At 34.8% G+C, this 26,944-nt stretch overlaps 1 protein-coding gene and 1 pseudogene across 2 annotated transcripts in view; both read right to left on the bottom strand.

The window, feature by feature from the left end:
- The window catches only part of P4HA1 (prolyl 4-hydroxylase subunit alpha 1), an 89,440-nt gene that overhangs the window by 16,766 nt on the left and 45,730 nt on the right, over positions 1–26,944 (bottom strand). Inside the window, exons 7-10 of one of the 2 annotated variants that reach the window (XM_081790528.1) lie at positions 26,740–26,936; positions 24,037–24,213; positions 21,982–22,052; positions 5,307–5,406 (exon numbers count right to left, since the gene is read on the bottom strand). In XM_081790528.1, the coding sequence (XP_081646654.1) occupies positions 5,307–5,406; positions 21,982–22,052; positions 24,037–24,213; positions 26,740–26,936 (545 nt within the window). Of the gene's footprint in view, positions 1–5,306; positions 5,407–20,880; positions 20,952–21,981; positions 22,053–24,036; positions 24,214–26,739; positions 26,937–26,944 lie in introns of both variants that reach the window. The other variant, XM_081790527.1, reaches the window with a different exon arrangement.
- LOC132685292 (enolase-phosphatase E1 pseudogene) lies at positions 8,595–12,020 on the bottom strand (annotated as a pseudogene).

Genomic DNA, 26,944 nt, shown 5'->3' with positions numbered 1-26,944 from the left:
TCACTTATATCAATGGATAGATCATTTAAACAGAAAATCAACATAACAGTTGGTTTGGATGATACACTGGACCACACAGCTCTAACAGATCTATTCAGAACATTCTACCCTAAAATAGTAGAATATACATTCAAGGGCACATGGAACATTCTCCAGAATAGATCACTTATTAGGCCACAAAACAAGTCTCAACAAATTAAAAAGTCATACCAAACATCTTTTTTGACCACAACACTATGAAACTAGAAACTAATTACAAGGAAAACTCGGGAAAGAACAAATACACACAGGTTAAATAACATGCTACTAAACAATGAATGGGTTAACCAAGAAATCAGTAAAAAAAAAAAAAAAAAAAGTGGAAACAAATGAAAACAAAAACTGAGATGCAGCAAAAGCTGTCCTAAGAGGGAAGTTTATATCAATAGAAACCTACTTCAAAAGCAAGAAAAATCTCAGATACACAACCTAACCTTACATCTAAAGGGGACTAGAAAAAGAAAAACAAACAAAACCCCAAACCAGCAGAAAGAAGAAAATAATAAAGATTAGAGCAGAAAGAAATGAAACAGAAATTACAAAAACAATGTAACAGATCAATGAAACCAGGAACTGACTCTTTGAAAAGTTCAACAAAATTGATAAACCTCTAGCCAGACTCATAAAAAAAAGAACTCAAATAAACAAAAACAGAAATGAAAGAGGAGAAATAACAATCAACACCACAGAAATACAAAGAAGTGCAAAAGAATATTATGAAAAATTACATGCCAACAAATTGGACAACCTAGAAGAAATGGATAAATTTCTAGAAACATATTAACCTCCTAAAACTGAATCAGGAAGAAACAGAAAATTTAAACAAACTGAATCAGTAATCAAAAAACTCACAACAGGGGGGCCTTGGTGGCTTGGTCAGTTAAGTGTCCACCTCTTGATTTTGGCTCAGGTTGTGATCTCATGGTTCATGAATTTGAGTCCTGCATTGAGCTTTGCACTGACAGCATGGAGTCTGCTTTGGATTCTCTCTCTCCCTCTCTCTCTGCCCCTCCCCGGCTCACTCACTCACTCTCTCTCTCTCTAAATAAATAAATATAGGGGCGCCTGGGTGGCTTAGTCGGTTAGGCGTCTGACTTCAGCTCAGATCATGATATCACAGTCTGTGAGTTCTAGCCCCACATCTGAGCTGTCAGCTCAGAGCCTGCTTCAGATTCTGTGTCTCCCTCTCTCTGCCCCTCCCCTGCTCATGCTCTGTCTCAAAAATAAATAAAAACATTAAAAATAATAATAAATAAATAAATAAATAAATAAATAAATAAATATAAATAAACGTATTAAAAAAAACCCTCCCAACAAACAAAAGTCCAGGACCAGAGAGCTTCACAAGTGAATTCTATCGAATATTTCAAGAAGAGTTAATAACTATTCTTCTCAAAGTATTCTAAAAGTAGAAGAGGGAGAAAAGCTTCTATGAGGCCAACATTACCCTGACACCAAAACCAGATAAAGACACTATACAAAAAGAAAACTACAGGCCAACATCTCTGATGAACATCCAGAAAATATTAGCAAACCAAATTCAACAGTACATTAAAAAACTCACTGACCAGGATCAAGCGGGATTTATTCCTGGTATTCAAGGGTGGTTCAATATTTGCAAAACAATCACTGTGATACATCACATCAGCAAGAGAAAGCATAAAAACCACTTAATAATTTCAACAGATGCAGAAGAAACATTTCACAAAGTACAACATTCATTCATGATATAAACCCTCAACAAAGTAGGTTTAGAGGGAACATACCTCAACATAATGAAGGCTATATATGATAATCCCACAGCTATGATCACACTCAATGGTGAAAAACTGAAAGCTTTCTCCCTAACATCAGGAACAACACAAAGATGTCCACTCTTACTACTTTTATTCAACATAGTACTGGGAGTCCTAGCCACAGCAATCAGACAAGAAAAAGAAATAGAAGGCATTCATATTGGTAAGGAAAAACGAAAACTTTCATTATTTACAGATGACATGATACTATACATAAAAAACCCTAAAGACTCCACCAAAAAACTACTTGACGTGATAAATGAATTCAGTAAGGTCACAGGATACAAAATCAATATACACAAATCCACTGCATTTCTATACACTCATAATGAAGTAGCAGAAAGAAATGAAGAAAACAGTCCCATTTACTATTTAACCAAAAATAATAAAATACCTAGGAATAAACCTAACTAAGGAAGTGAAAGACCTGTACACAGAAAACTGTAGAACACTGATGAAAGAAACTGAAGAGGACTATAAAACACTGATGAAAAAAACTGAAATGGAAAAATATTCTATGCTCATGAATTGGAAGAACAAATATTGTTGAAATATCCATACTACCAAAGCAATCTACAGATTTAATGCAATCCCTATCAAAATGCCAGCAGCATTATTTTACAGAACTAGAATAATACTAAAATTCGTATGGAACCACAAAAGACCTCCAATAGCCAAAGCAATCTTGAAAAAGAACAAAACTGGAGGTATCACAATCTCCACTATCAAGATGTACTACAAAGCTATAGTAATCAAAACAGTCTGGTATTGGTCAAAAAACATACACATAAATTAATAGAACAGAATAGAAAACACAGAAATAAACCCACAATTATGTGGTCAATTAATCTTCAACAAAGGAGACAAGAATATGCAATAGGAAAGAGATGGTCTCTTCAATAAATGGTGTTGGGAAAACTAGACAGCTACATGCAAAAGAATCAAACTGAACCACTTTCTTGCAACATTCACAGACATAAACTAGAAATGGATTAAAGACCTAATGTGAAACCATGAAAATCCTAGCAGAGAGCACAGGCAATAATTTCTCTGACATCAGTTGCAGCAAAATTTTTCTAAACATGTCACCTGTGCAAGGGAAACAAAAGCAAAAATAAACTGTTGGGACTACATCAAAATAAAAAGCTTCTGCACAGCAAAGGGAATAATCAACAAAACTAAACAATAAGCTACTGAATGGGAGAAAATATTTGCAAATGTCATATCTGACAAAGGGTTGTTAATATCCAAAATATAAAAGAATTTATGTAACTCAACACTCAAAACACAAATAATCCAATTAAAAAATGGGCATAAGACATGGACAGACATTTCTCCAAAGAAGACATACAGATGGCCAACAGACACATGAAAAGATGCTCAACATCACTCATCATCAGGGAAATGTGAATCAAAACCACAATGAGATATCACTTCACACCTGTCAGAATGGCTAAAATTAACTCAGGCAACAACAGATGTTGGCGAGGATGGGGAAAAAGAGAATCTCTTTTGCACTGCTGGTGGGAATGCAAACTGGTGTAGCCACTCTGGAAAACAGTATGGAGGTTACTCAAAAAATTAAAAATACAACTCCCCTATGACCCAGCAATTGCACTACCAGGTATTTACCCAAGAGATACAGGTATGCTGTTTCAAAGAGGCACATGCACCCCAATGTTTATAGCAGCACTATTAACAATAGCCAAAGCATGAAAAGAGCCCAAATGTCTGTCATCTGATGAATGGATAAAGAAGATGTGGTATATATATACAATGGAGTATTACTCGGCAATCAAAAAGAATGAAATCTTGCCATTTGCAACAATGTGGATGGAACTACAGTGTATAATGCTAAGCGAAATAAGTCAGTTAGACAAAGACAAGTATCATATGACTTCACTGACATGTGGGATTTAAGATACAAAACAGATGAACATAAGGGAAGGGAAGCAAAAATAATATAAAAACAGGGAGGGGGGACAAAACATAAGAGACTCTTAAATACAGAGAACAATCTGAGGGTTGCTGGAGTGGCTGTGGGGGGATGGGCTAAATGGGTAAGGGACATTAAGGAAGACACTTGTTGGGATGAGCACTTGGTGTTATACAAAGGGGATGAATCACTGGAATCTACTCCTGAAATCATTATTGCACTTTATGCTAACTAACTTGGATGTAATTTAAAAACAAACAAAAAATGGACAAGAACAAATTATTTACAAAGATGTGAGGAAATTATAACTCTCATACATTGCAAATGGAATTGTAAAATGTATGGTCACTTTGGAAAACAGTTTGGCAATTCCTCAAATGTTAAACTAAAGTTATCACATGACTTAGTAATTCCATATGTAGAATATACCCAAGAGAAATTTAAATGTTGGTATAAAAACTTGTATACAAATGCTCATAGCAGCATTAGTCATTATAGCCAAAAAATACAAACGACCAAATATCCTTCAGCTGATAAATATATGAAGTGTGGTTATATCCAAACAATGGAATATTATTCGGGCATGAAAAAGAATAAAGTGCTGATACACTGAAAACATTATGTTAAGTCAAACAAGCCAGATACAAAAGGCCACATATTGTATTATCCAATTTATATAAAATATCTAGATATGAAATATCTAGGCAAATTCACACACAGAAAGTAGATTAGTGGTTGCCAGGGGCATTAGGGAAAGGGAATGAGGAGTGAATACTAAAACTTTTTGAAGTGATGAAAATGTTCTTGCAATTAGATAGTGGTGATGGTTGCATAACCACGTGCATATAATAAAACTAGGGTAAATTTTATGGTATGTAAATTATATCTCAATAGAAAAGACAAAAAATACATTAAAAAAAAAAAGAGGGGCGCCTGGGTGGCTCAGTCAGTTGAGTGTCTGACTTCAGCTCAGGTCCTGATCTCACCACTTGTGGGTTTGAGCCCCCATCAGGCTCTGTGCTGACAGTGCAGAGCCTGGAGCCTGCTTTGGATTCTGTGTCTCCCTCTCTCTGCCCCTCCCCTGCTCGTGCTCTGTCTCTCAGAAATAAATCAATGTTAAAAAAAAATTTTTAAAAAAGCCTGGTCACCTGACAGGCTTAGGAATGAAAAAAACTTGTAGTGTGCTTAGTAAATATTGTTACATATTGTTCATTCCCCTATAAAATTATACTTAACAATAAGAGTTTTTAATTTATTGTTGTTATACTTAATTTTATTGTTAAGTTATACTTAACAATAAGAGTTTTTAATTTTGTAAACAATTTTGGAAATCACAGATATTCATAATTTTTGCCATTGATTAAGACCACTTTGCATGATCTCAGCTTGCATATTCACTTTTTTGGTCCCAAATTATCCTGCAATACCTGTAGAGTGCCTGTACAGTGTTAGGAAATCTCATCTAAAGCATCGTTTGAAAAAGTGTAAAGAAATAATGTGATAGCATATAGTTTAAGGATAATGTGATTACCTACCTGTAACTCCTCTGCTGTGGAAACATCTAGTCCTGTTAGATCTTGTATTCTCATATTAATCCGAGACACCACAGGGTTTTCATAGCCAGAGAGCCAGGCACTAACAAGAAGAAAATATTAGTTTTACTTATAATGTTTCAATAAGTAAAGACTAAGAGCCATCATTTTAAAAGTCATAATATATGGGATAATAAGCCTTTACCTATAGGCATTTAGTTGGCTTGTTTGATGTGATTTTTACTAAAGAATGTTGTAATTTTTTTTTTTTAATGCTACATGTTAGGGGTGCCTGGGTGGCTCAGTCAGTGAAGCATCCGACTCTTGGTTTTGGCTCAGGTCATGGTCTCATGTTTGTGGGATCAAGCCCCATGTTGGGCTCTGCACTGACAGCACGGAGCCTGCTTGGGATTCTCTCTCTCCCACTCTCTTCCCCTCCCCCCACCTCAAAATAAATAAATAAACCTTTAAAAATGCTATATTTCACAGTTAAAGGTTGGAAAAGAAAAAACTAATCTCATTTATTATAGAGTTTTCTTTGAAAACAGTTGGATTAATGTAAGAAAACAGTTGGATTCATGTAATGTAAGCTATCTACATTCAGAATTTTTAAAAATTCTGAAAAAATACATACCAAACTGAAAACAGTTTTTCTTCCCAGATAAGGTATAGGAACTGACTGAGGTGGAGGTCGTAGGGTTTTTAGCCTGATATATATAATGTAAATATTTTATGAGAAAAAAATTCATTTTTTTTTATTTTTGAGAGAGAGACACAGAGTTAGCAGGGGTGAGGCAGAGAGAGAGAGAGAGAGGGGATCTCAAGCAGGCTCCACATTGTCAGTGCAGAGCCCTACATAGGGCTCAAACTCACGAACCAGGAGATCATGACCTGAGCTGAAATCAAGAGTCGGCCACTTAACTGATTGAGCCACCCAGGCGCCCCTCATTTTTTTAATTCATTATATTACTTCTTTATATTACTTGCATAAATAACAGTAAGTTTTGGGGTGCCTGGGTGGCTCAGTCAGTTAAGCCTCTGACTTCAGCTCAGGTCACAATCTCACAGCTCATGGTTCGAGCCCCGCATTGGGCTCTGTGCTGACAGCTCAGAGCCTGGAGCCTGCTCTGGATTCTGTGCCTCCCTCTCTTTCTGCCCCTCCCTTGCTCACACTGTCTCTCTGAAAAATAAACATTAAAAAAATTAAAAATAAATAATAAGTTTTTTAAAGGTATCCAAACACACCCAGTAAGATGACTATAATAAAAACAGATAGATGGACAATAACAAGTGATGGTGAGAATGTAAAGAAATCAGAACCCTCATACATTGCTGGTAGGAATGTAAAATGGTACAACCACTTTGGAAAACAGTTTGGCAGTTCCTCAAATTGTTAAACATACAGTTATCACATGACCCAGCAATTCCACTCCCAGGTACATATCCAAGAGAAATTAAAACATATGTTCATACAAAAACTTGTACATAAAGATTCATAGCAGCATTATTAATAATGACCAAAATGGAAATAATCCAAATATTCATCAACTGATGAGCGGATACATAAATGTGATCTATCCATATGCTCAATTATTGTGCCATGAAAAGGAATGAAGGACTGGTAACATGCCACAACATGGTTGAACCTTGAAAACAGTATGTCAAGCAAGATACACAAGGCCACATATTATGATTCCATTTATATGAAATATCCGAATGAGCAAATCAACAGATACAGAAAGTAGATTAGTGGTTTTCCAGGCGAGGGAGGATGTTCCCATTCAGAGTGACTGTTAGTAAGTACAGGCTTTCTTTCTGAGGTGATGGAAATGTTTGAAAATTAGATAATGGTGATGGTTGCACAACTAAAAAGACTAAAAACCACTGAATTATACACTTATTTAAAGGAGTGAATTTTATGGTATGGGAACTATAGCTAAATAAAAAAAGGTACTCCCAAATTAAACTATCTCCTTTATATATAATTTTTCCTGGTCTATCAGCCTTTTTCCTTTACTTCTCTCATCAATCTCTCACTCCACATTTCATCAACATTGTTGCTAAATCCCTAAATTAAATTGGCAAAAATACTATCCTTAATGAAATTTTTTCTCTGAGCTTACGCCTGTGTCACCAAACCCTACTAAATAAAGTCATGAAATAGGGCAAATATGTATTCCCTGAAAATTCATGAACACCAACTTCAAATGGGTCCTTACTCTTCCTCCTTTTTTCTACTCTGAATCCCAACCCACCCAATTTCCCCCTTCTCTCAGTACATATCTCCTACCTAAGAGAAAAAAGAAACCATACAATCTACATACATTTGCATCTATCTGTTCCTTTTAGTTCATCTAGTTCCTCCCTTCCAGTTCCAAAGAGATTTCTCTCCATTATAAGGTTAATTCCCTGTCTTAAATTCTATTATTTTCTGACATTTTAGGAAGCATAATTCATTGATTAGACCTTTTCTCTCTTAAATGATCAACTTTTTCTTCTCAATTCCTCCCACAGCTTTTAACTGGGCTTATGTCTTTTCCATAAATAAATAGATAGACAAACAGATAAAGTTCCTTCCTTTAACTCTCTGTCTTGCTCCAGCTACCAATCTCTTTCTCCTCCCTCTTTAAGTCCCCTTTTTCCACAGACTTTTTTTTTTTTTATTAAGATTCTACTTCGAAGTAATCTCTACACCCAATATGGGGGCTCAAGCTCACAACCCTTAGATAAAGAGCTGCATGCTCTACCACTGAGCCAGCCAAGCACCCAACTCTTCATTTCTTAATCCATTCCAACCTTGCCTCAGTCCCTATCACTCCACCAAAACTGCTCTGGCTAATATCACCCATAACTACTGTGCTACTAAATCTAACAAAATGTTTCCAATTTTCATCCTATTTGCCATTCTAGTAACAGCTGTATGTTCATCCTTGAAACTCCTCCTCACTCACTCATTCTTCAGGATTCCTTCAGTCTCTCTGGTTGCTCGGTCTTAGTCTCCCTTAGAACTTCTACTACTATATTCGGTCTCTCTTCAGGTACCGCAGCATCACTTCTTCAAGAACATGTTCCAGCAAGCCCCAAGGCTAGTGCACATGCTCTTCTCTCTGCCACAAATATTTTTCTTTTTCATTTTGTAAAGATAAGGCTTTGGATTATCAATTTAGTCATCTCTTCTTCAGAGAAGCTTTCCTTCACTCCTTCCTGTCAAACTGCTTATTTTTTATTTTAGTAAGAGGAATAGGACAAAAAAGGACAAAGAAGTTTTGTTTTGTTTTTTTTACTAATCACAACATTAAATTGACATGACAGGCTATAAGAACTGAACCAGGATAAATAATACTGTTATAAAATTTACATTTCTCATACCCATTTCAAAAGAAAATATATAGAATTCTTCTTGATCTGACAGATTGATTTCAGTAAGTTCATTTTAAAGATAGTAAATAATAATAATATACTTTCTCAAACTGTGCTAAGATACTGTCAGAAAGGCAGCTATAAAATCTAGAACGATCACAACTGACAGGATTAGAACTGTTTTTTGAAACATTAAGAACCACATCTCTTTTTTAGCTATTACATTAATCCACCTTTTTCATTGATAATCATGAAATGAAATCCCACAATGGGATCCCCACAATGATTAGCTGTGGATCACTGTGGATCCCACAATGATTAGCAAGTTTCTTCTTAAGTAACATACACTCTCTTGTTTAAGACTAAAGTGAGTTTTCTAATTTTGCCCTCTAGTGGAGCACAGGCAACTATCTTTGTCTTTTGTATATAGGTAAGCACATATTGAGAAATGTAGCTGTTGTAATCTTCTAAATTTTATTCTCTCACAATTAAACACAGGCAATTTTTTATTTTTAAAAATAAGACTTTGAGGGTCCCCTGGGTGGCTCAGTTGGCTGAGCGTCCAACTTTGGCTCAGGTCATGATCTAGTGGTTCATGAGTTTGAGCCCCATGCCTGGCTCTGTGCTGACAGTTCAGAGCCTGGAGCCTGCTTTGGATTCTGTGTCTCCCTCTCTCTGCCCCTCTCTCGCTCACACTGTCTCTCTCTTTCTCTCTCTCTCAAAACTACATAAACATTAAAAAAATTTTTTTAAATATATGACTTTAAAACACTTTCAGATTTTAAAATAGCAAAGCTTCTAAAACATTGCTCAAAACTGGCTCTCCATTTTGGTATATGACCTGATACATGACACATTTGATCTGTTAGTTTTTTCTATTGACTATACTTTATCCTCAGTAGTGGTTAGTGTTATAGTTTCAAGCAATTTTTACATATAATAGATTTTAAAATGTTTCATTTCACTGAATGGAGAGTTTTATCACTCATGTATCTGTAGAAGGTAATTTGAGCACATACATATTTGCACATGTGTATATATGTATTTTTAAAGTAAGCTACTTTTACCATTAAAATAAAATGAGACTACAGGGACAAACTATGAGAAACAGTTTGTCTTCCTTAGAAATCTTTTCCTAGATTGAAGAAGACAAACAATTTGCTGAATGATTTGATGAGGCTATAGGCTTTTCATCATTTCTTAACCCCACTTAGCCATGTCTCACCCCCACAGCTACATGCAAGTCTACTTCCTCAGCAGCACTAGCCTCCACAGTAACGTGTCAAAAACAGGTTGTTGTTGACTGAGCATTCAATGCTACTTGCAGTCTTTCAATAACTCTCACTCTCCACTTTCTGCCCAACCTTGGCATCAAAGTAACTATCAACAGGCTCAAGAATATCTTCCTCTGTAAAATGTACTAGTCATAATTTCTATGTCTCTATGCTCTCTGAAGAATATACACCTTCATTCCAGCTTCTCTCCATTTCCTAACTGCTGGAACTACATCTTCAAAGAATGCTGCTTTCATTCTCCCAGCTATAAAATGCTGCCTTCTACATGAAGACGTGCACTTGTCAGTACCATGGTCTTTCCATGCAGAGACATCTGCCAGCACACATTATCTGCCACAGCCTGGGTCATCTACTGCAGATCATCCACCCTATTCCCAGATGTTGCAGAGGTCAAAAACACCTCATCCTGATGGGAATCCTCTTCAGCCTGTTACCTCAAAAGACTGAGGTCCTCCGGCACTCTTCTTCTTTCCAAGAATGAATAAGTATTTTTGTCTGCAGGTAACTTAACATTTTCTTTGATGTAAGGAAATAAAATGCTCTTCGCAAAAGCAATCAAGGTTGTGGTACTTTTGATATATAACAGGACCACACTGAGTTTGGTGGGCACCTGCCAGATGCTACTATGGGAATCACCCTTGGTTGGCAGGGTGGAGGGTGGTGGCAGCTGTCCCCCCCAAAATCATTAATCTCAGAGCTAGCAACTGCCTGCAGCTAAAGTACATCAGGGGGAGGCTACTTCCATGCACCTGGAAGTGGAGAAGGCAGCTGCCCCTAATGTTTTTATAGTACCATATATTCTTACTTTGTATAATTTATCACAGTAATTATATATTAATTTGTTGTTTAAGATGTCTTCTTTCAACTACTAGTCCGAAATACATATAAAGTCTGCCTGGTTTTGCTCCCTACTATATCTGCAGAACCTATTACAGTGTCTGGCACATAGCAGATCTCAATTTATTTCTGCTGAATGAATAAATGAATCCTGGAGATTTCTTAGAACTAATCCAAGACTGGCGCCTGGGTGGCTCAGTCGGTTGAGCGTCCAACTTCAGCTCAGGTCATGATCTCACAGTCCGTGAGTTCAAGCCCTGCATCAGGCTCTGTGCTAACAGTTCAGAGCCTGGAGCCTGCTTCAGATTCTGTGTCTCCCTCTCTCTCTGCCCCTCCCCTGCTCATGCTCTGTCTCTGTCTCAAAAATAAATAAAAACATTTAAAAAAAAAGAACTAATCCAAGATTTATTCAATTTTACCATAATTATTTGTCTCGTGATCTCTTACAAATTTATAGGGACTGGCTGAGTAGAATTCCTCAGCAGAGCAGGAAAAGGAAGGATCCAAGAATTTTATTATTATAAAGGGTATAGCTGATACATATATTAAGAACTTATTTCTCCCAATTCTGATTGAATTGCTAGGGGAACCAGGAACTAATCTGGTATGTTGGTGTAGCTATCGTTTTGGCTGGCAACAATTTGACAGATTTTTGAACTTTATAAGCAACAAACTACTGACTTGATTTTTATAGCTAACTGCAACACAAGATTGGTAAATATTCTCTTAAAATTTTAAACTAGATGCATCCTGATAATTGTTCCTGTCCCATCCTATCACCCACAGAGAACCTGTCTCCTACTTCTATTACCTTCAACTTCCGTCCCTGCAACCACAAGCATCTATTCTTACCTTTTCTCTTATATTCTGGTAGAAGTATTGTCCTTCAGTCTTACAGAGGCTGGATCTTTTATCTATGTTTTTGAACCTACCCTTTCTAACTCCACAGGCCTCATTCTATCAATCACTGCCTCTTTATCTTTAATCTTTTCTTTGACAATGCTTACTCTTCAGCCTGAAGTCTCCTGCTACCAAGAATGCCTTCACTCTTGCTATTCTAGCAAATTACCATTCCAAACTTTCACTTTACACTTTTAAAATTATAAAAGCAAGAAATGGTTGTTATATTCAACAAATAGTCCAAGGACACTGGATAACCACATGTGAAAGAAAGAAATTGGACTCCCTACTTCCCTACGGGGTGTGTGTGTGTGTATATGTATGTATATATATATATATATATATATATATATATATATATATATATATATATATATATATATCTCCTCAAAAGGGATTAAAGACCTAAATGTAGAAGTAAAATTATAAAACTCTTAGAAAAAAAAATACAAGTGTAAATCTTTGTGACCTTGTATTAGACACTGGTTTAGCTATGACATCAGAAGAACAAGTAATAATAGGGGAGCCTGGGTGGCTCAATCAGTTAAGCATCCGACTCTTGATTTCAGCTCAGGTCATGATCTCACAGTCGTGGGATCAAGCCCCACACACTCTGTGCTGAATGTGGGGCCTCCCTGGGATTTTCTCTCCCCCTCTCTCTCAAAAAAGAACTATAAGCAACAACAAAACAATAGGTAAACTGGATAGCATCAAAATAAAAAAATTTTTGTGCTTCATTGGACACCATCAATAAGGTGAAAAGACAACTCACAGAATGGAAGAAAATTTCTGCAAATCAAAAGTCTGATAAGGACTTGAGTCTATAATCTATAAAGAACTATTACCACTAAATAAAAGACAAATAACTCAATACCAAAATGTGCAATGGATCTGAATGGACGGACAGTCTCCAAAGAAAATGTACAAATGGCCAATAAGCAGCCAATAAAGAGATGCTCAACATCATCAGCCACTGGGAAATCCAAATCAAAACCACAGTGAGATAGCATATCACACCCACTAGGAGGGCCATAACCATCAAAAAGATAATAACAAGCGTTGGTGAGGATGTGAAGAAACTGGAATGCCCCATACATTGCTGGTTGGATTGTAAAATGGTGCTGCCACTTTGGAAAAGTTTGGCAGTTCCTCAAATGGTTAAATATAGAGATACCATATGACCTAGCAATTTTACTCCTAAGTCTATACCCAAGAGAAATTTAAACTTACATTCACATAAAAACTTGTACATGAATTTTCAGAGCAGCAATATCCATATTAGCCAAAAAGTAGAAACAACGCCACTATCAATGGATGAATAAAATAGATAAAATGTGGTATATCCATACAATGGGATATTGCTCAGCCATGAAAAGGAATGAAATGCAGATACATACATCAACATGAATGAACCTTACAAACATGGTAAGTGAAAGAAGCCAGATACAAAAGGCCCCATATTATATGATTTCATTCCAGAACAGGCAAATCCATAAAAACAGAAAGTAGATTAGTGGTCACCTAGGACTAGGCTTAGAGGGGGGTGAATTGATGATTGAGTAGTTACTGCTAAGGAGTACAGAATTTCTCTTTCAGGTAATGAAAATGTTCTAAAATTGATTGTGGCGATGGAGGCACAACTCTCTGAATAAACTAAAAGCCACTAAATTGTACACTTTCAATGGATGAACTGTATGGTATGTATATATCTCAATAAAGCTACTTAAAAAAAGAAATACTTGGGGCGCCTGGGTGGCTCAGTCAGTTGAATGTCCGACTTTGGTTCAGGACATGATCTCACGGCTTGTGAGTTCGAGCCCTGCGTCGGGCTCTATGCTGACAGCTCAGAACCTGGAGCCTGCTTCAGATTCTATCTCCATCTCTCTCTCTCTGCCCCTCTCCTGTTCATGCACTGTCTGTCTGTCTCTCTCAAATATAAACAAACATTAAAAAAAAAATACTTATAAAAATTTCAAACAATACAAAAGTATATGAAGTTCCTTTCCTAGTCCCATTCCTCACAGGTAAACACTACTAATAAATAGCTATATATCCTCAACATTTCCCTCTGTATATAAACAAATGTACAGAGATAATTTTTTAAAAACTAGGAATCTACCAACCCTCCCATCTCCCGTATCAATATACGCATATACTTCCCCCTGCCACCGAAAATACTTCTGACATCTTTCTAAGTCAGTACATATAGCACAACCTCAGTTAAAAAAAAAAAAAAAAAAAAAAAAAAAAAAAAAAATATATATATATATATATATATATATATATATATAATTGTATATATGTGGTTTAAAAAATACATAAGAATTACCATTTTACCCATTTTTAAGTGTGTAATTCAGTGGTGTTAAATACATTCACAAAGTTGTGCAACCATCATCACTATTTCCAGAACTTTCTCATCATCCCAACTGAAACTCTGTACCCATTAAACAATAATTTGCCATTTCCCTCTCCTCCCAGGCCCTGGTAACCTCTAATCCACTTTCTGTCTGTATGAATTTTTCTATTCTAGGTACTTACTGTAAGTAAAATCACATAATATTTGTCCTTTTGTGTGTTATTTCACTTACTTGTTTTCATTTATTCATTCTCAAGATTCATCCATGTTGTTGCATGTATTGGAATTTCATTCTTTTTGAATAATATTCTATCATATGAATATATAACATTTATCTATTCATCCATGAATGAACACCTGGGTTGCTTACAACTTTTGGCTATTGTGAATAATGCTGTTATGAACACGGGTGTACAAGTATATGTTTGAGTCCCTCCTTTCAATTCTTTTGGGTATATACCTAGCAGTGGAATTTCTGGTTCATATAGTAATCCTATGTTTAACTTTTTGAGGAAATACCAGACTCTTCCATAGTAAATATATCATTTTACATTCCCATTCCACAGTGCTTTTAACTACTGCCTTTCTTTTTAAAATAAACCATCTTTACTTCCAAAATGACCATGAAGGTGTGTCAATAAAGCACTGGTTAAATAAGATTATTTCTACTTTTTATCTATTACAAACAATACTATAATGAAAATTTTTGTATATCTTTGCATACTTGTGGGAATATCTCCGTAGGTTAAACTCCTAGATGTGGAACTGCTAGATGACTTTCACATTTTGATAAATGATGTCATATTGTTCTCCAAAAAAGTGATTTATACTCCTAACGTATGCTACGAGTGCCCATTTCAGAAAATCCTTGCCAGAATCAATCTTTTTAATTTTTGCTAATCCTAGAAGGAAAATATTTTAATTGTTTAGATTTTTAAAAAAATTTAAATTGCACTTGTTATACTATAAGTGATATGAACAGAAGGTCTGAGGCTTAGCAGTTAAAGTCATTAATGACTGATTACAGGTTAAAAAAAATAAACTGTTGGGGCACTTGGGTGGCTTGGTTGGTTATGTGTCCAACCTTTGCTCTCAGGTCATGATCTCACAGTTCTTGAGTTTGAGCCCAGCGTCAGGCTCTGTGCTGGCAGTGTGGAGCCTGCTTGGGATTCTTGCTCTCTCCCTCTCTCTCTGTCCCTCCTGCATGCTCTCTCAGATAAACATAAAAAAAAATAAACTGTTATCTTAATTGTGGTTCTCTTATAGTCACTAGAGTGGGAAATAAATTCTACTTATGCATGTTATTTCACTTAATTTGACTTTCATATGAAAACCTCTCCAAAATATAATAGGATTTTCTTTAGCTGGAGAACTCTATACATTTATTTTTATTTTTTTTATTTTTTTTCATGAAATTTATTGTCAAATTGGTTTCCATACAACACCCAGTGCTCATCCCAAAAGGTGCCCTCCTCAATACCCATCACCCACCCTTCCCTCCCTCCCACCCCCCATCAACCCTCCGTTTGTTCTCAGTTTTTAACAGTCTCTTATGCTTTGGCTCTCTCCCACTCTAACCTCTTTTTTTTTTTTTTTTTTTTTCCTTCCCCTCCCCCATGGGTTTCTGTTAAGTTTCTCAGGATCCACATAAGAGTGAAACCATATGGTATCTGTCTTTCTCTGTATGGCTTATTTCACTTAGCATCACACTCTCCAGTTCCATCCACGTTGCTACAAAAGGCCATATTTCATTTTTTCTCATTGCCACGTAGTATTCCATTGTGTATATAAACCACAATTTCTTTATCCATTCATCAGTTGATGGACATTTAGGCTCTTTCCATATTTTGGCTATTGTTGAGAGTGCTGCTATAAACATTGGGGTACAAGTGCCCCCATGCATCAGTACTCCTGTATCCCTTGGATAAATTCCTAGCAGTGCTATTGCTGGGTCATAGGTAGGTCTATTTTTAATTTTCTGAGGAACCTCCACACTGTTTTCCAGAGTGGCTGCACCAATTTGCATTCCCACCAACAGTGCAAGAGGGTTCCCGTTTCTCCACATCCTCTCCAGCATCTATGAGAACTCTATACATTTAAAACATCTTATTCATCTGGACCCCAACTGCTAATCTGTCTTCAGCAACATTATTATAGACCTATCATCTACTCTAAGAAATTAGCCCTGAATTTAGATTGTTGTAACACCGCCAAAAAATTCAGTGAAGACGATGATACTATATTATATATTAACTGTCTATTCCTTAGAATCTGGAAGTCATTCCTGGACTAAATGAAATCAAAAGAAATCAAGGCTCTCTCTTCTAAGTACTCAGTGTTTTTCAACAGAGTTAGAACATAAAGTTACAGTATTTGCTGTAACAGGATAAATCATTTGAAGAACATTTCTTTATTGTTTGTACAACTGTAATTGAAATTGTTGGGTGGCTCAGTCTGTTAAGTGTCCAACTCCAGCTCAGGTCACGATCTCCCCGTTCATGGGTTCAAGCCTCACATTGAGCTCTCAGATCCACTGTCTCCCTCTCTCTCTGCCCTTCCCCTGCTTACATGCTCTCTCTCTCTCTCTCTCAAAAATAAACAAACATTAAAAAAAGAAGAAAAGAAAACTTCAACTAAGTTATACAGTGTTTTTTCCGTACAACACAATTTAGTGCCATGAGAAAACCCTATTTCTTTCTCCAGATAATTTTATATGTGTTTCTTTTTTCTGTTACTAATTAGATAACACAAACTATATTCCTTTTGGTCTTAATCACAGGAACCCAAGAGCTAAGTTGTATATTCAGGGTAATGTTTCAACATTTTTTCCTTTCTAATGAATTTTTTTTATTAAGAAGTGTTTGTTATTCTTCTAATATATGCTATTTTACAATGTCACTGGAATGCTCTATTTGATTAAGGAACAACATTCTCATACTGCATTACTATATTTCTAATACATTAATAAGGACCTCATGTTCAGTAAATAGAAAAATTCATTTTGGAGGTTTTGGAGAATGTTACAAAGTTCCAAAGGAAAATGTGAGTGGTATAATTTGAATAGTATCATTACCTTCTTCTAACTCAACACATGTGAAAATTTACATTTTACAAATAGCTAATATAAAACCACTATGTGATTTTTTGCAAAAACAAGAATTATTAAAAGTTTTGCTCTTGGGGCACCTGGGTGGCTTTGTCAGTTAAGCAGCTGACTTTGGCTCAGGTCATGATCCCCCAGGTCGTGAGTTCCACCCCTGGTTCAGATCCTCTCTCCCCCTCTTGCTGGCCCCTCCCCCATTGGCTGTCTCAAAAATAAACACTAAAAAAAAAAAAAAAAAAAATACTTGTCTTTAAAAAAAAAAAAAGTTTTGCTCTCTGTAAGCGCTTGATGGTTAACAAAGAAATGCTGATCACCTAGACTGGAAATTTATCCCAGCCCTTTGGTTTTTAGTGGGACAATTATGAAATAACACTATAAATCTGTCCATTTCAGTTATTTTAATCTGAGCTGAGAACCACTGTTCAACCCAAAAGAGAGTAATGTCATTGTTAAAAGGGACTCTGGGGCGCCTGGGTGGCTCAGCGGGTTAAACGTCCGACTTCAGCTTAGGTCATGATCTCGCGGTCCGTGAGTTCGAGCCCCACGTCGGGCTCTGGGCTGATGGCTCAGAGCCTGGAGCCTGCTTCCGATTCTGTGTCTCCCTCTCTCTCTGCCCCTCCCCCATTCATGCTCTGTCTCTCTCTGTCTCAAAAATAAATAAACGTTAAAAAAAAAAATTAAAAAAAAAAAGGGACTCCAATTTTAAAAATATCTGAAATTATTCAAATATATTTGTATTTGCTTCTATAGTATATTAATATGCTTTTATATTGTATTTGTTCCTTATTTACATTAAATCTCAAGCATAAGAAAATGTCATTATTGTAGGAAATCTGTACTTGAGAGTAAGAAAATGAAAACCACTTCCAAAAATAACCCACCAGAATCAAAGAAGCTTTTTCTACTACACTAAGTGGATTGTTTATTTGCAAATCTCTTTATATTATTTTAACTGGACTTAATGAACTCACATAACTAAACTGCCTTTTCAGTAACTCAATGTTTACCTTTTCAAAACTAAAATTCCATTTCTCTGATTCAGCCAAAATTATTAGCATTTCCATTAATAAGCTGTAGTAAATTTTTAGTTTGGGATTTTTTTTTTTTAAATATCGGAAAGGCTAATATAGGAAAGGACAGAGATGCCTTACCAAAAGTTCAGAAAGTCAATAAAATAAATAAACAGTAATGGATTTCCACAGATACTTTACCCAAATAAAATTCTATTTGCTAGGATGCTGGAACAGATTTTCCTTCCTCAGAAGATGATGTAGTCACTGAGAAATTTCTCAAAATACAGATATTTGAAATTCCTTTCTGACCCATTCAAAATACAGATGTTCCCACAGCAAAAGGAACCACATTAACTGACATCAGTACACATAAATACTTCTACTTTGCATTTGAGATGCCTTTTTCAGAGGTATAATGTATGAAGGAAACAAAAAACATTTATTTCACTTGTAGGCATCTTCAAAATTCAGATTTTTACACTGATGGGTAGAAAACGTCTCAGCATAGCTAATGAATTCCTAAAATAACAAAAACTTTTTATTTGTTAAATATGAAATGTATAGGATACTTTATGGAGCCAATTCTTTAACAGTTACGGCCTCTCTCAACATATATATTTTATTTTTAAAAGATTTGCTGAACAATTTTCCTTGGGTAAATATAAATATCACTATGCTGTGGAATTCTATTGTTACTAGGTAATTTTGAACACAAACACACTCTCTGCACACTTTGTTGCGATTAGGTGAATTTATTCTGGTATTAGTCTTCTAAAACTTCTAATGCTGCTGGCTAAATGACTTCTATTGCCTTATATAATATAAAGTATGGTTGTGTCTTTCTAAAAAAAATCCAATAAAATTCTTCTCAGAGCTATAAAATTAAAATACTAAAAAAATAAGCTCAAAATGTTTAGAAATATTTAGTTCTTAAGGAAAAAAAAGTTTCCAAGAATAATTTATTTTGCCTTATTGGTAAGGGTCCAATGACTCTGTGGGCTGGCTATTTCTTCAAAAGGTCCATTGTATATATAAAAAATTTCCAAAAAGGACTTCCAAAGAACTAAGTTCACGAAAATTTATTTTATGTGCTTCCTAAAAGCATCCAAATCTGGAGAAGTTAGATACAAGTCTTATGACAGTAAAAATGCCTAAAACCATATAAAAAAATAATCTTTGATAAAATATTATTTTTAATGGGTTAATTTTTTTCTTTTACCCCCACAAATAAAGGGTTTATTTTTCAACACATGCATAATATTCTGTAATAGAATGGAAAAATAGCTGAAGTTTAACTTGAAATTTAGAGTTAATTACAATGCACAGAAGCATTATAAATCATGTATCAAAACATTATCCAAATTAGTTTCTGCAAATCCTTACCATTTATTCATCTCCCTGACATGTCACAGAGATTAAATTTTCTCCATGACTTCTACCTGGGGCAGGGGGGGGCAGGTAGTATAGGGCAGACAGTTAGGAAACCAGGAAATGTGTGTGAGGATGTTGAAGGTTATTACCATATAAAAGACATAGAGCTTTGCCCAAAAAAGAGTAGGGAAACAATGCATTCTGACAGCCTTCATAGTACTTTTGCTATGACTTACAGCAATAATATTCAAAATTTTTTTTCCTCTTGAACTGCATTTTCATTCCATTTTTGAATAGTGGCTTTCAACATGTGTGGAGAGGTGAAGTCTTTGGGGTGGGAGATGGATTTTGCCTACCAAGGGATATTTGGCAATGTCTGGAGACATTTTTGACTGTCACAACTGGGATGAAGGGTGTTACTGGCATCTAGTGGATGCCAGAGATGCAGCTAAGCTTGTACAAAGCTTAGGGCAACCACCACCAACAAAGAATTATCTGATCTGAAACATCAATAATGCTGAGGTTGAGAAGCCTTGTCCTAGACATATACATTTCTATTCCTAGAAGTCTTTTATTACATTATACTTCTCTACAACAAAAATACTTTTATAAATTGATATAATGAGATGGAAGGAGCTTATTTCGTTATTTTCAATTAGGTATTGTAACCGTGGATAAATATTACTTATTTCTAGAATGAGACCAAACTTAATATATTTCTATTTTCATTTTCATGAGAGCTGAGAAAACTCCTTTGTAAATAAGTAGATGGAAAAGGCATTCTTTTGGAATAATGTCACTTATTCTGCAGATTCCTTCTAAGTTATATACATTAGTTACACAGTAATCTATTGTTAAAATTATTTCAGTGGTCTATCAGCTAATAACTTAAGTAAATTCTCTTTAAACATTGGTAAAAGCAAAGAATTTGAAACCAACTGACTTAAAAAGATTTGTTATGGAATCCTTCAAGGCATGCCCTTTCTCAATACCTACAGCTATTCTGGTGACTTAGAGATTTTTAAACCTTTGCTTTTACTGCAGAAGCCAAATTAGGCCTTGTTTCTATGATGGTTCTTTGGGAACTTCTCTTACTCAATTTCAGGGGGAGTTTGGGGAGTCTCAGCAGGCATTTTGAAATCTAGTAAGTTAGTTCTAGAAAATCTCTGTTAACTGTCCCATAACCATGTCTGTTTATTAGTCTATCATGAAAATTCAGGCATAGTTGTCATGCTTAAAGCCCAGGTCTTAGAAACCATATCATGGGTTTTATTAAAATAGATTCTCAAGAAAGAAAATAGTCCAAATAAGACTAAAATTCTCTCCATTACTCCCTTACCTCTTAGATACTCTGTACTGTGCTGTGGTCAATTTTCCAGTCTCAGGGTCATGTACTGTAGCTCGGCTCAGCTACAAAAAAAGAGAAAGGACAAGGACTTACTAACGTAGCAGGCAATTTTGGGCTTTTGTTTGTTTTGTTTTGCCAAGCCACAGGTGATTGGAAGAGTTCAGATTGGTCTGGATGGTAGGTAATGGTTTCAAATCAGCAAAAACATTTAGAAAGGTGGCAATAAATGAAAAGCCACTTCCAAATCAAGAGAAAATGGGTTGACATATTTTTGTTGTAGATTTATTGTCCTTTCACTTTTTTTTTTTTTTTAATCATTTGAAGCTGTATGTAAATGATTTATAGCACTGGGTTTCACAGGAGCTTTCTCAGATCTAGAAGTTTAATGTCCTTTAAGTATTGTGACAAAAGAATAGTTAATAGTCTCTTTAAATTTATTTTTTAAAACTCTCACTGAGATAAAACTGTAGTTAAGTCTCTCTGGCGAAGTAAAAGGCAACTAAGTTCATGAATAATAGTAGTTGGAAGACTGAGATCAGAAGCATAACTCTGTTCTTTCCATTGCCAACTTTCAAGTCAGCAAGTTTTTTAAAATAACTCCAACAGGAGGAATACAGATTACTTCAAAATGACAATGGTATTTCACAAGATGAATGAACAAATGCCAGTACAATCACCATGAAGGATGATGTGAATTCACTGTAGCATTTATGAATGTGAGAGAACTATATAAACAAAGGCTACTCCCAGATTAATCCAGGCTGCTTCTTTTTCTTTTTTTTTCCCCTTTGGCAAGAAAAAGGAAACAGAAAACAAGTATCAAGCCATTTCCTGGAGATTGGATTCCTGACCTGAAGAGAAATGCAAAGCATATTAATTCCCTAAAAATAACAGACCAATTAAAGATTAAAGAGAACTTCTAGTTAAAGGGAAAGACCTGTGAAACACAAAGCATTTTACCCATGCGTATATAAATAGGCAGTGACTTGAGCTGGAGACTGAAAATGACCTACTTCTCTTAAATGAATAATTCCTGTAGGATGTACAAAACACTCATTAGAGGGCAAAATATGCAACATACACATCTCTTACCTTTTGCTAATTCTGTAATGTACCGTCTCCAAGTCTCCTGTTATTGGGTTTGAAATGGTGGCTCGCCTCAGCTGTGAAGCCAACCATCAAAATAGTCGCATTACAAAACAAAAAAAAAGGAATCACATTTATCCAACCGGTCAGAATTCTGGGATTTTTACAAAGGAAAATGAAAATAGAAAAGAACTCCATAGACTTCCAGTCATCTTGTGTTAAGCCTTGAGACTTGGAAGTGTTTTAGTTTTTGGATTTTTTTTTGTTATTTTAAAAATTTTGTTTTTGCTTTGCATGAATGGAGGATACACAAAAGAGATTAGAAATTAAATTTCTTTCAATGGTTGGATGATGGGACTGTGAGGAAAGAAAAATTTCTAAAATGTGAAGTCTAATTTATAGTTATAAGAATGGCTATTTGCAGTTAATGATCTGTTTCAAACCTCTTATTTTAATTTTTTTAGTGATGCAACTGTCTGCAAAGGTTAATGTTGTTCAAAATTTGTTTCAAAATCTATCTTTCCTTCCTTCAATATATATGTTCATATATTTCACATATACAGTGAAATAATCTTGGGACCTAACAGAAAGGTAGATGAAAAGAACTCATAAATGTACAAAAACAGTAAGAAATTGATGACAGCCAAGATAATGATTTTAAACTTTAAAAAAAAAATGGAGGGTGATTTGGAGGTTAACAAAAGAGAATATAATTTTTATTGCCTTTGAATTTTTTTATTAAAATAATCCAACTGAGGCATCCCCTTTGAAGACTGAGGTCTCCAAACCCAGAGATACATGACTTGATCCCCAAGCTGAAATGCATTCTTAATCAATATTCTACCAAGATGTTTTGGTTTACTTGGTTTATAGACCACAAAGAATGGACGAAAATAGGAATTCAGACAATAATGGCACAATATGATGAAAGAGTGATAAGAATTCCCTTGGATATATATATATTATATTACATATACATATATATATATACATATTATAATATATATATTAGACCAGTCTTTCCCATTAAAATGTAATCTTTGATAAAAAAACAAAAAGTACCAATTTGGAATCATAAAATTTGACAACAACAAAAATTCTGACTTTAGGTTTATTTTGCAGTACAGAAATCCAGATAATTAAATCTTTTAATATAACAAGGATCTGCAAACTATGGACTGCCACCTGCTTTTGGAAACAAAGTTTTATTGAAATATAGCCACACTCATTTATATATTTTCTATGGCTGCTTTCGCACTACAGTGGCAAACTTGAGTAGTTGTGACAGATGGTATGGCCAGCAAAGCCTAAAATATATTTCTTATCTGCACCTTTATAGAAAAAATTTGCCAACTCCTGTGTAACAGTCTCTTTATAAAAGTGAGGGCAGTTTGTATTTTACTATCAATGATATAAAATGGAGATCTTGTTCAATGAGAACAAGCTGGTGGGGAAAAAGGCAAGACCATAAAGGGTAGTGTTTCTCCCATTCTCGTAAAAGAATTTCTATGCTAAACAATAAGTTTATGGGACTGTATTTACATTAAATTGTTTTTCTTAAGATAAATTATGTGAGTTAAATTCAGAAAACTATGATGTCCTCATTTCAAATTAGCATGATGACTGTGCCCAATTATATCTTTCTAGTAATAATGTGCCAGAAGGGAAATAAAAATACTTCAAGTATTCTTTCAGATAAAAATATAGAAGATAGGAGAAAGTTGGTCTTTGATTAGTCTATGAGACTAAAGTTCCGAAAATACATACAAAACTTTTTCAGGAAGATACTGAAACACAAATTTAAGTGTCAATAAAAATCTCATCTATGATTTTCATAATTAAGTGCTTAAAACCCAGATGCAGGGTTTGCTACTTGTGTTAATAACTAAGGAAAAATTGGCATAGAGCTTAGTTAACAACTCCATTATGTTATGACAACAATATCTAAAACTATCTGTGGGATTATTGCCATATCAATTATCATATTTGTAACTTGCAAAGGCAAAACTGATAACATGGGTAAAGTAAACTGAGAAGGAGAAAAGATAAAAAATTACTTACCCTTGGTTTTGCTAGATCTTTGACAATTTCAATTTCTGCATCAGAGATAATATCATGGAAGCGAATAATACGAGGCTTGTCCCACTCATCCTCCTGTTTAGCTGGGGCCAGAATGAATTTAGGATTCCGGTTTCCATCATGATAACGGCAAAAGAGTTTTTTCTGTCTCCGAGGAGTCTAAACATAAAGTTACAAAAATGATAAATATATTAGAGTAATAATATTTTTAATGCTTGCTCCTATGCAGGAAAGAAACAATAATCATGCTTGTGTATAAATAGAGCATTTATGGTAGACTATACAAAAGAAACAGTACTCTGCAAGTATTTTGCATCAAATGGGACATTCAGGACTTTACAAGGTTTATTAATGATTATTTTCTGGGAGAGGTGTTAGGCCTTATATAAGAAAAAAGGTAGGGTTTCTCTTCCAACCCTTGTCTCATTAAAATAAAGTTGAGATATTTAAATATGAAAGAAATAATGACATATTTATGAAAATATGAAATGAATGACCAGCATTGCTCCAAACTTCACAAACTAACTGGGAAGCACCCAGAAAAAAAATTTCTAAAAGGAGAAATAAAACAAAACAAAACCTCATCAGGTTTATCTAAATACCTCCCAGTTAAATGCTTGTAGCATAAATAAATAGATTTAGTTAGGTAGTTTTAAAAAGCAAAGATGAAAATGAGTAACTCTGAAAAAGAAAAAATAAGTTATTAAAGAAGGCAGGTGCTTTTATTGATAGATATTAAAAATTGAGTGATCGACAAAACAAATGTTCCTTTCAACCTATATTAACTAAATAAGTGATTCCATTGCTGAATCTTCTCTTGATTGAATAAGTGTATCACATATGAAGTAGGAATAATATTAGTTTTTGTTTTAAATATTAGGTTAACCTACTAAGACAAGTAAATAATGATTCATGTTTATTCTCCATGTACTTTATTTACCTAGAGCCAAATCTAAAGATTTATTGGGCAACTGAGTGCTCAGTCAGTTAAGCATCCCACTCTTGGTTTTGGCTCAGGTCATGATCTCACAGTTTATGCGTTTGAGCCCCACATCAGGCCCTGCACTGACAGCTCGGAGCCTGCTTGGGATTCTCTCTCTCTCTGCCCCTCCCCCACTCGTGCATGCAGTTTCTCTCTCAAAACAAATAAACTTAAAAAAAATCTAAATATGTATTTATATAAGTCTTTGATATAACCATGAGGTGAATTTAACTATTCTGAGGATAAAGACGATCCTTTGATTTTGGGCAGAGTTACTGTGTGTGTGTCATATCAACAAACTGGCAAATTAAGCAGACTTCTATTTTATACCTATGTCTTTATTTTGATTTGTTCTTTAAGAGTTATTAAGGGCAATAAAAAATATTTGCTTACTATTGGAAATTTGAACACTCACTAGATGTTTCATGATATTATGGAAATATTATGAATTTTTTTAGGTATGATAATGGTTTTTTGATTATCTTTATCTTCAATAGATACATAATAAAATATTTAGATGTGAAATTTAAAAAATGTTTCATGAGTCTATCAGAGTGTTATTACCCTTATATTTACTCCTTAGCACCAAAGCAAAAGTACGCATATTCTTCCAGGTCTCCATGAACTTAGCTATCAAAAGTGTCAACATAGATATGATCTACACATTTGCTGTTAGAAATTAGGCTGTCAATGATAAGTCCTCAAATGTCAAAAAGTCATCAATATCAAAATGTAAAGTCCAGCTTGAGTTTATCAATAGCAGAGAAAACCTTACAACGCTATTCAAATGTTTACAACTTAAAAGTACTTACTTCAAAAATTCACTAACTCCTTCTACATATGCCCACATTCAGCTGAACACTAGTACCCCATGATATTCCTAAAAAAAGAGTTCCATGATCTATTAATGTTGGGAAACAATGTATAGCATATCCGTGATGTACATTATCATAAAAGGACTCTGAAAAGTCCTGAGGCTGAACAAAAACCTATGTTCTCCAGACTTAAACTTGTTTGTGGTCTTTCATCTATTAACACCCTGAAGCACTGGTACTCTGAGTTATAAATACATAAATATAGATATACAATAAAGGAAGGGATATTTATAGGCACATGTGAGTCTTTAAAAAAAAATAAATGTTAAAGCTAAAATCTTTTGAAATCCTTTCTGCGTTTTAAATATTTCTTAAATAGACTAACATGTTTCACTAAGCAATCTTGTCAAGGTCAGCTAGGAGCAAAACCACAAAAGATTATTGTATAGATGAATTCTTTGTTTTATACAATGGGTTAGGATGATATATTATTTCTATAAAGATTGCAGAAATCTCTTTTGGATTAAGATATAAGATAAAGCTTAAATGATCTTATCCCTTAAATTATCTCATCCCTCATCTTATAAAAATAAGCCTCTTTTGGCCTATGCAAAGAGTTATATTACCAAAAATAAACAAAATGCAATAATGATTCTTTATTCTAAAGCTTTATTCTAAAACTATTTTACTAACAGCTGGAGCATATTAAGTGTGACACCCACAATAAGGTGATGTGGTATACTGTAATACTTTAAGCAGTTAATTCTAATATTTATCACATAGGCTTAAATATAAAAGAACTCTGATTCTCTCTAGAACTATGTACAAACACACACACACACACACACACACATTCATACACACACACAATTGGCTTTTCCACTTTACCATTTTGATACCCTCCCCACGGCACAGCATTTCGTACTTCTGTCTCTCTGGCAGGTAATCCACAGCAACCCCTTTTTTCTTCAGTGTGGTTTTCCGATCAGATTGGTCATCTGAAGCAGACTTATTAGTATCTTTTTCTTTAGCCATTATATATTCAAAATATTTTAAGTTACCATTAGCTCTCTGGTGTTCAGGATCTATTGGA

Source organism: Panthera onca, chromosome D2, assembly GCF_046562875.1.
Source record: "Panthera onca isolate mPanOnc1 chromosome D2, mPanOnc1 haplotype 2, whole genome shotgun sequence".
Taxonomy (NCBI): domain Eukaryota; kingdom Metazoa; phylum Chordata; class Mammalia; order Carnivora; family Felidae; genus Panthera; species Panthera onca.
The sequence above is the reverse complement of the archived record's forward strand: the minus strand, read 5'-3'. Positions and strand labels throughout refer to the sequence as shown.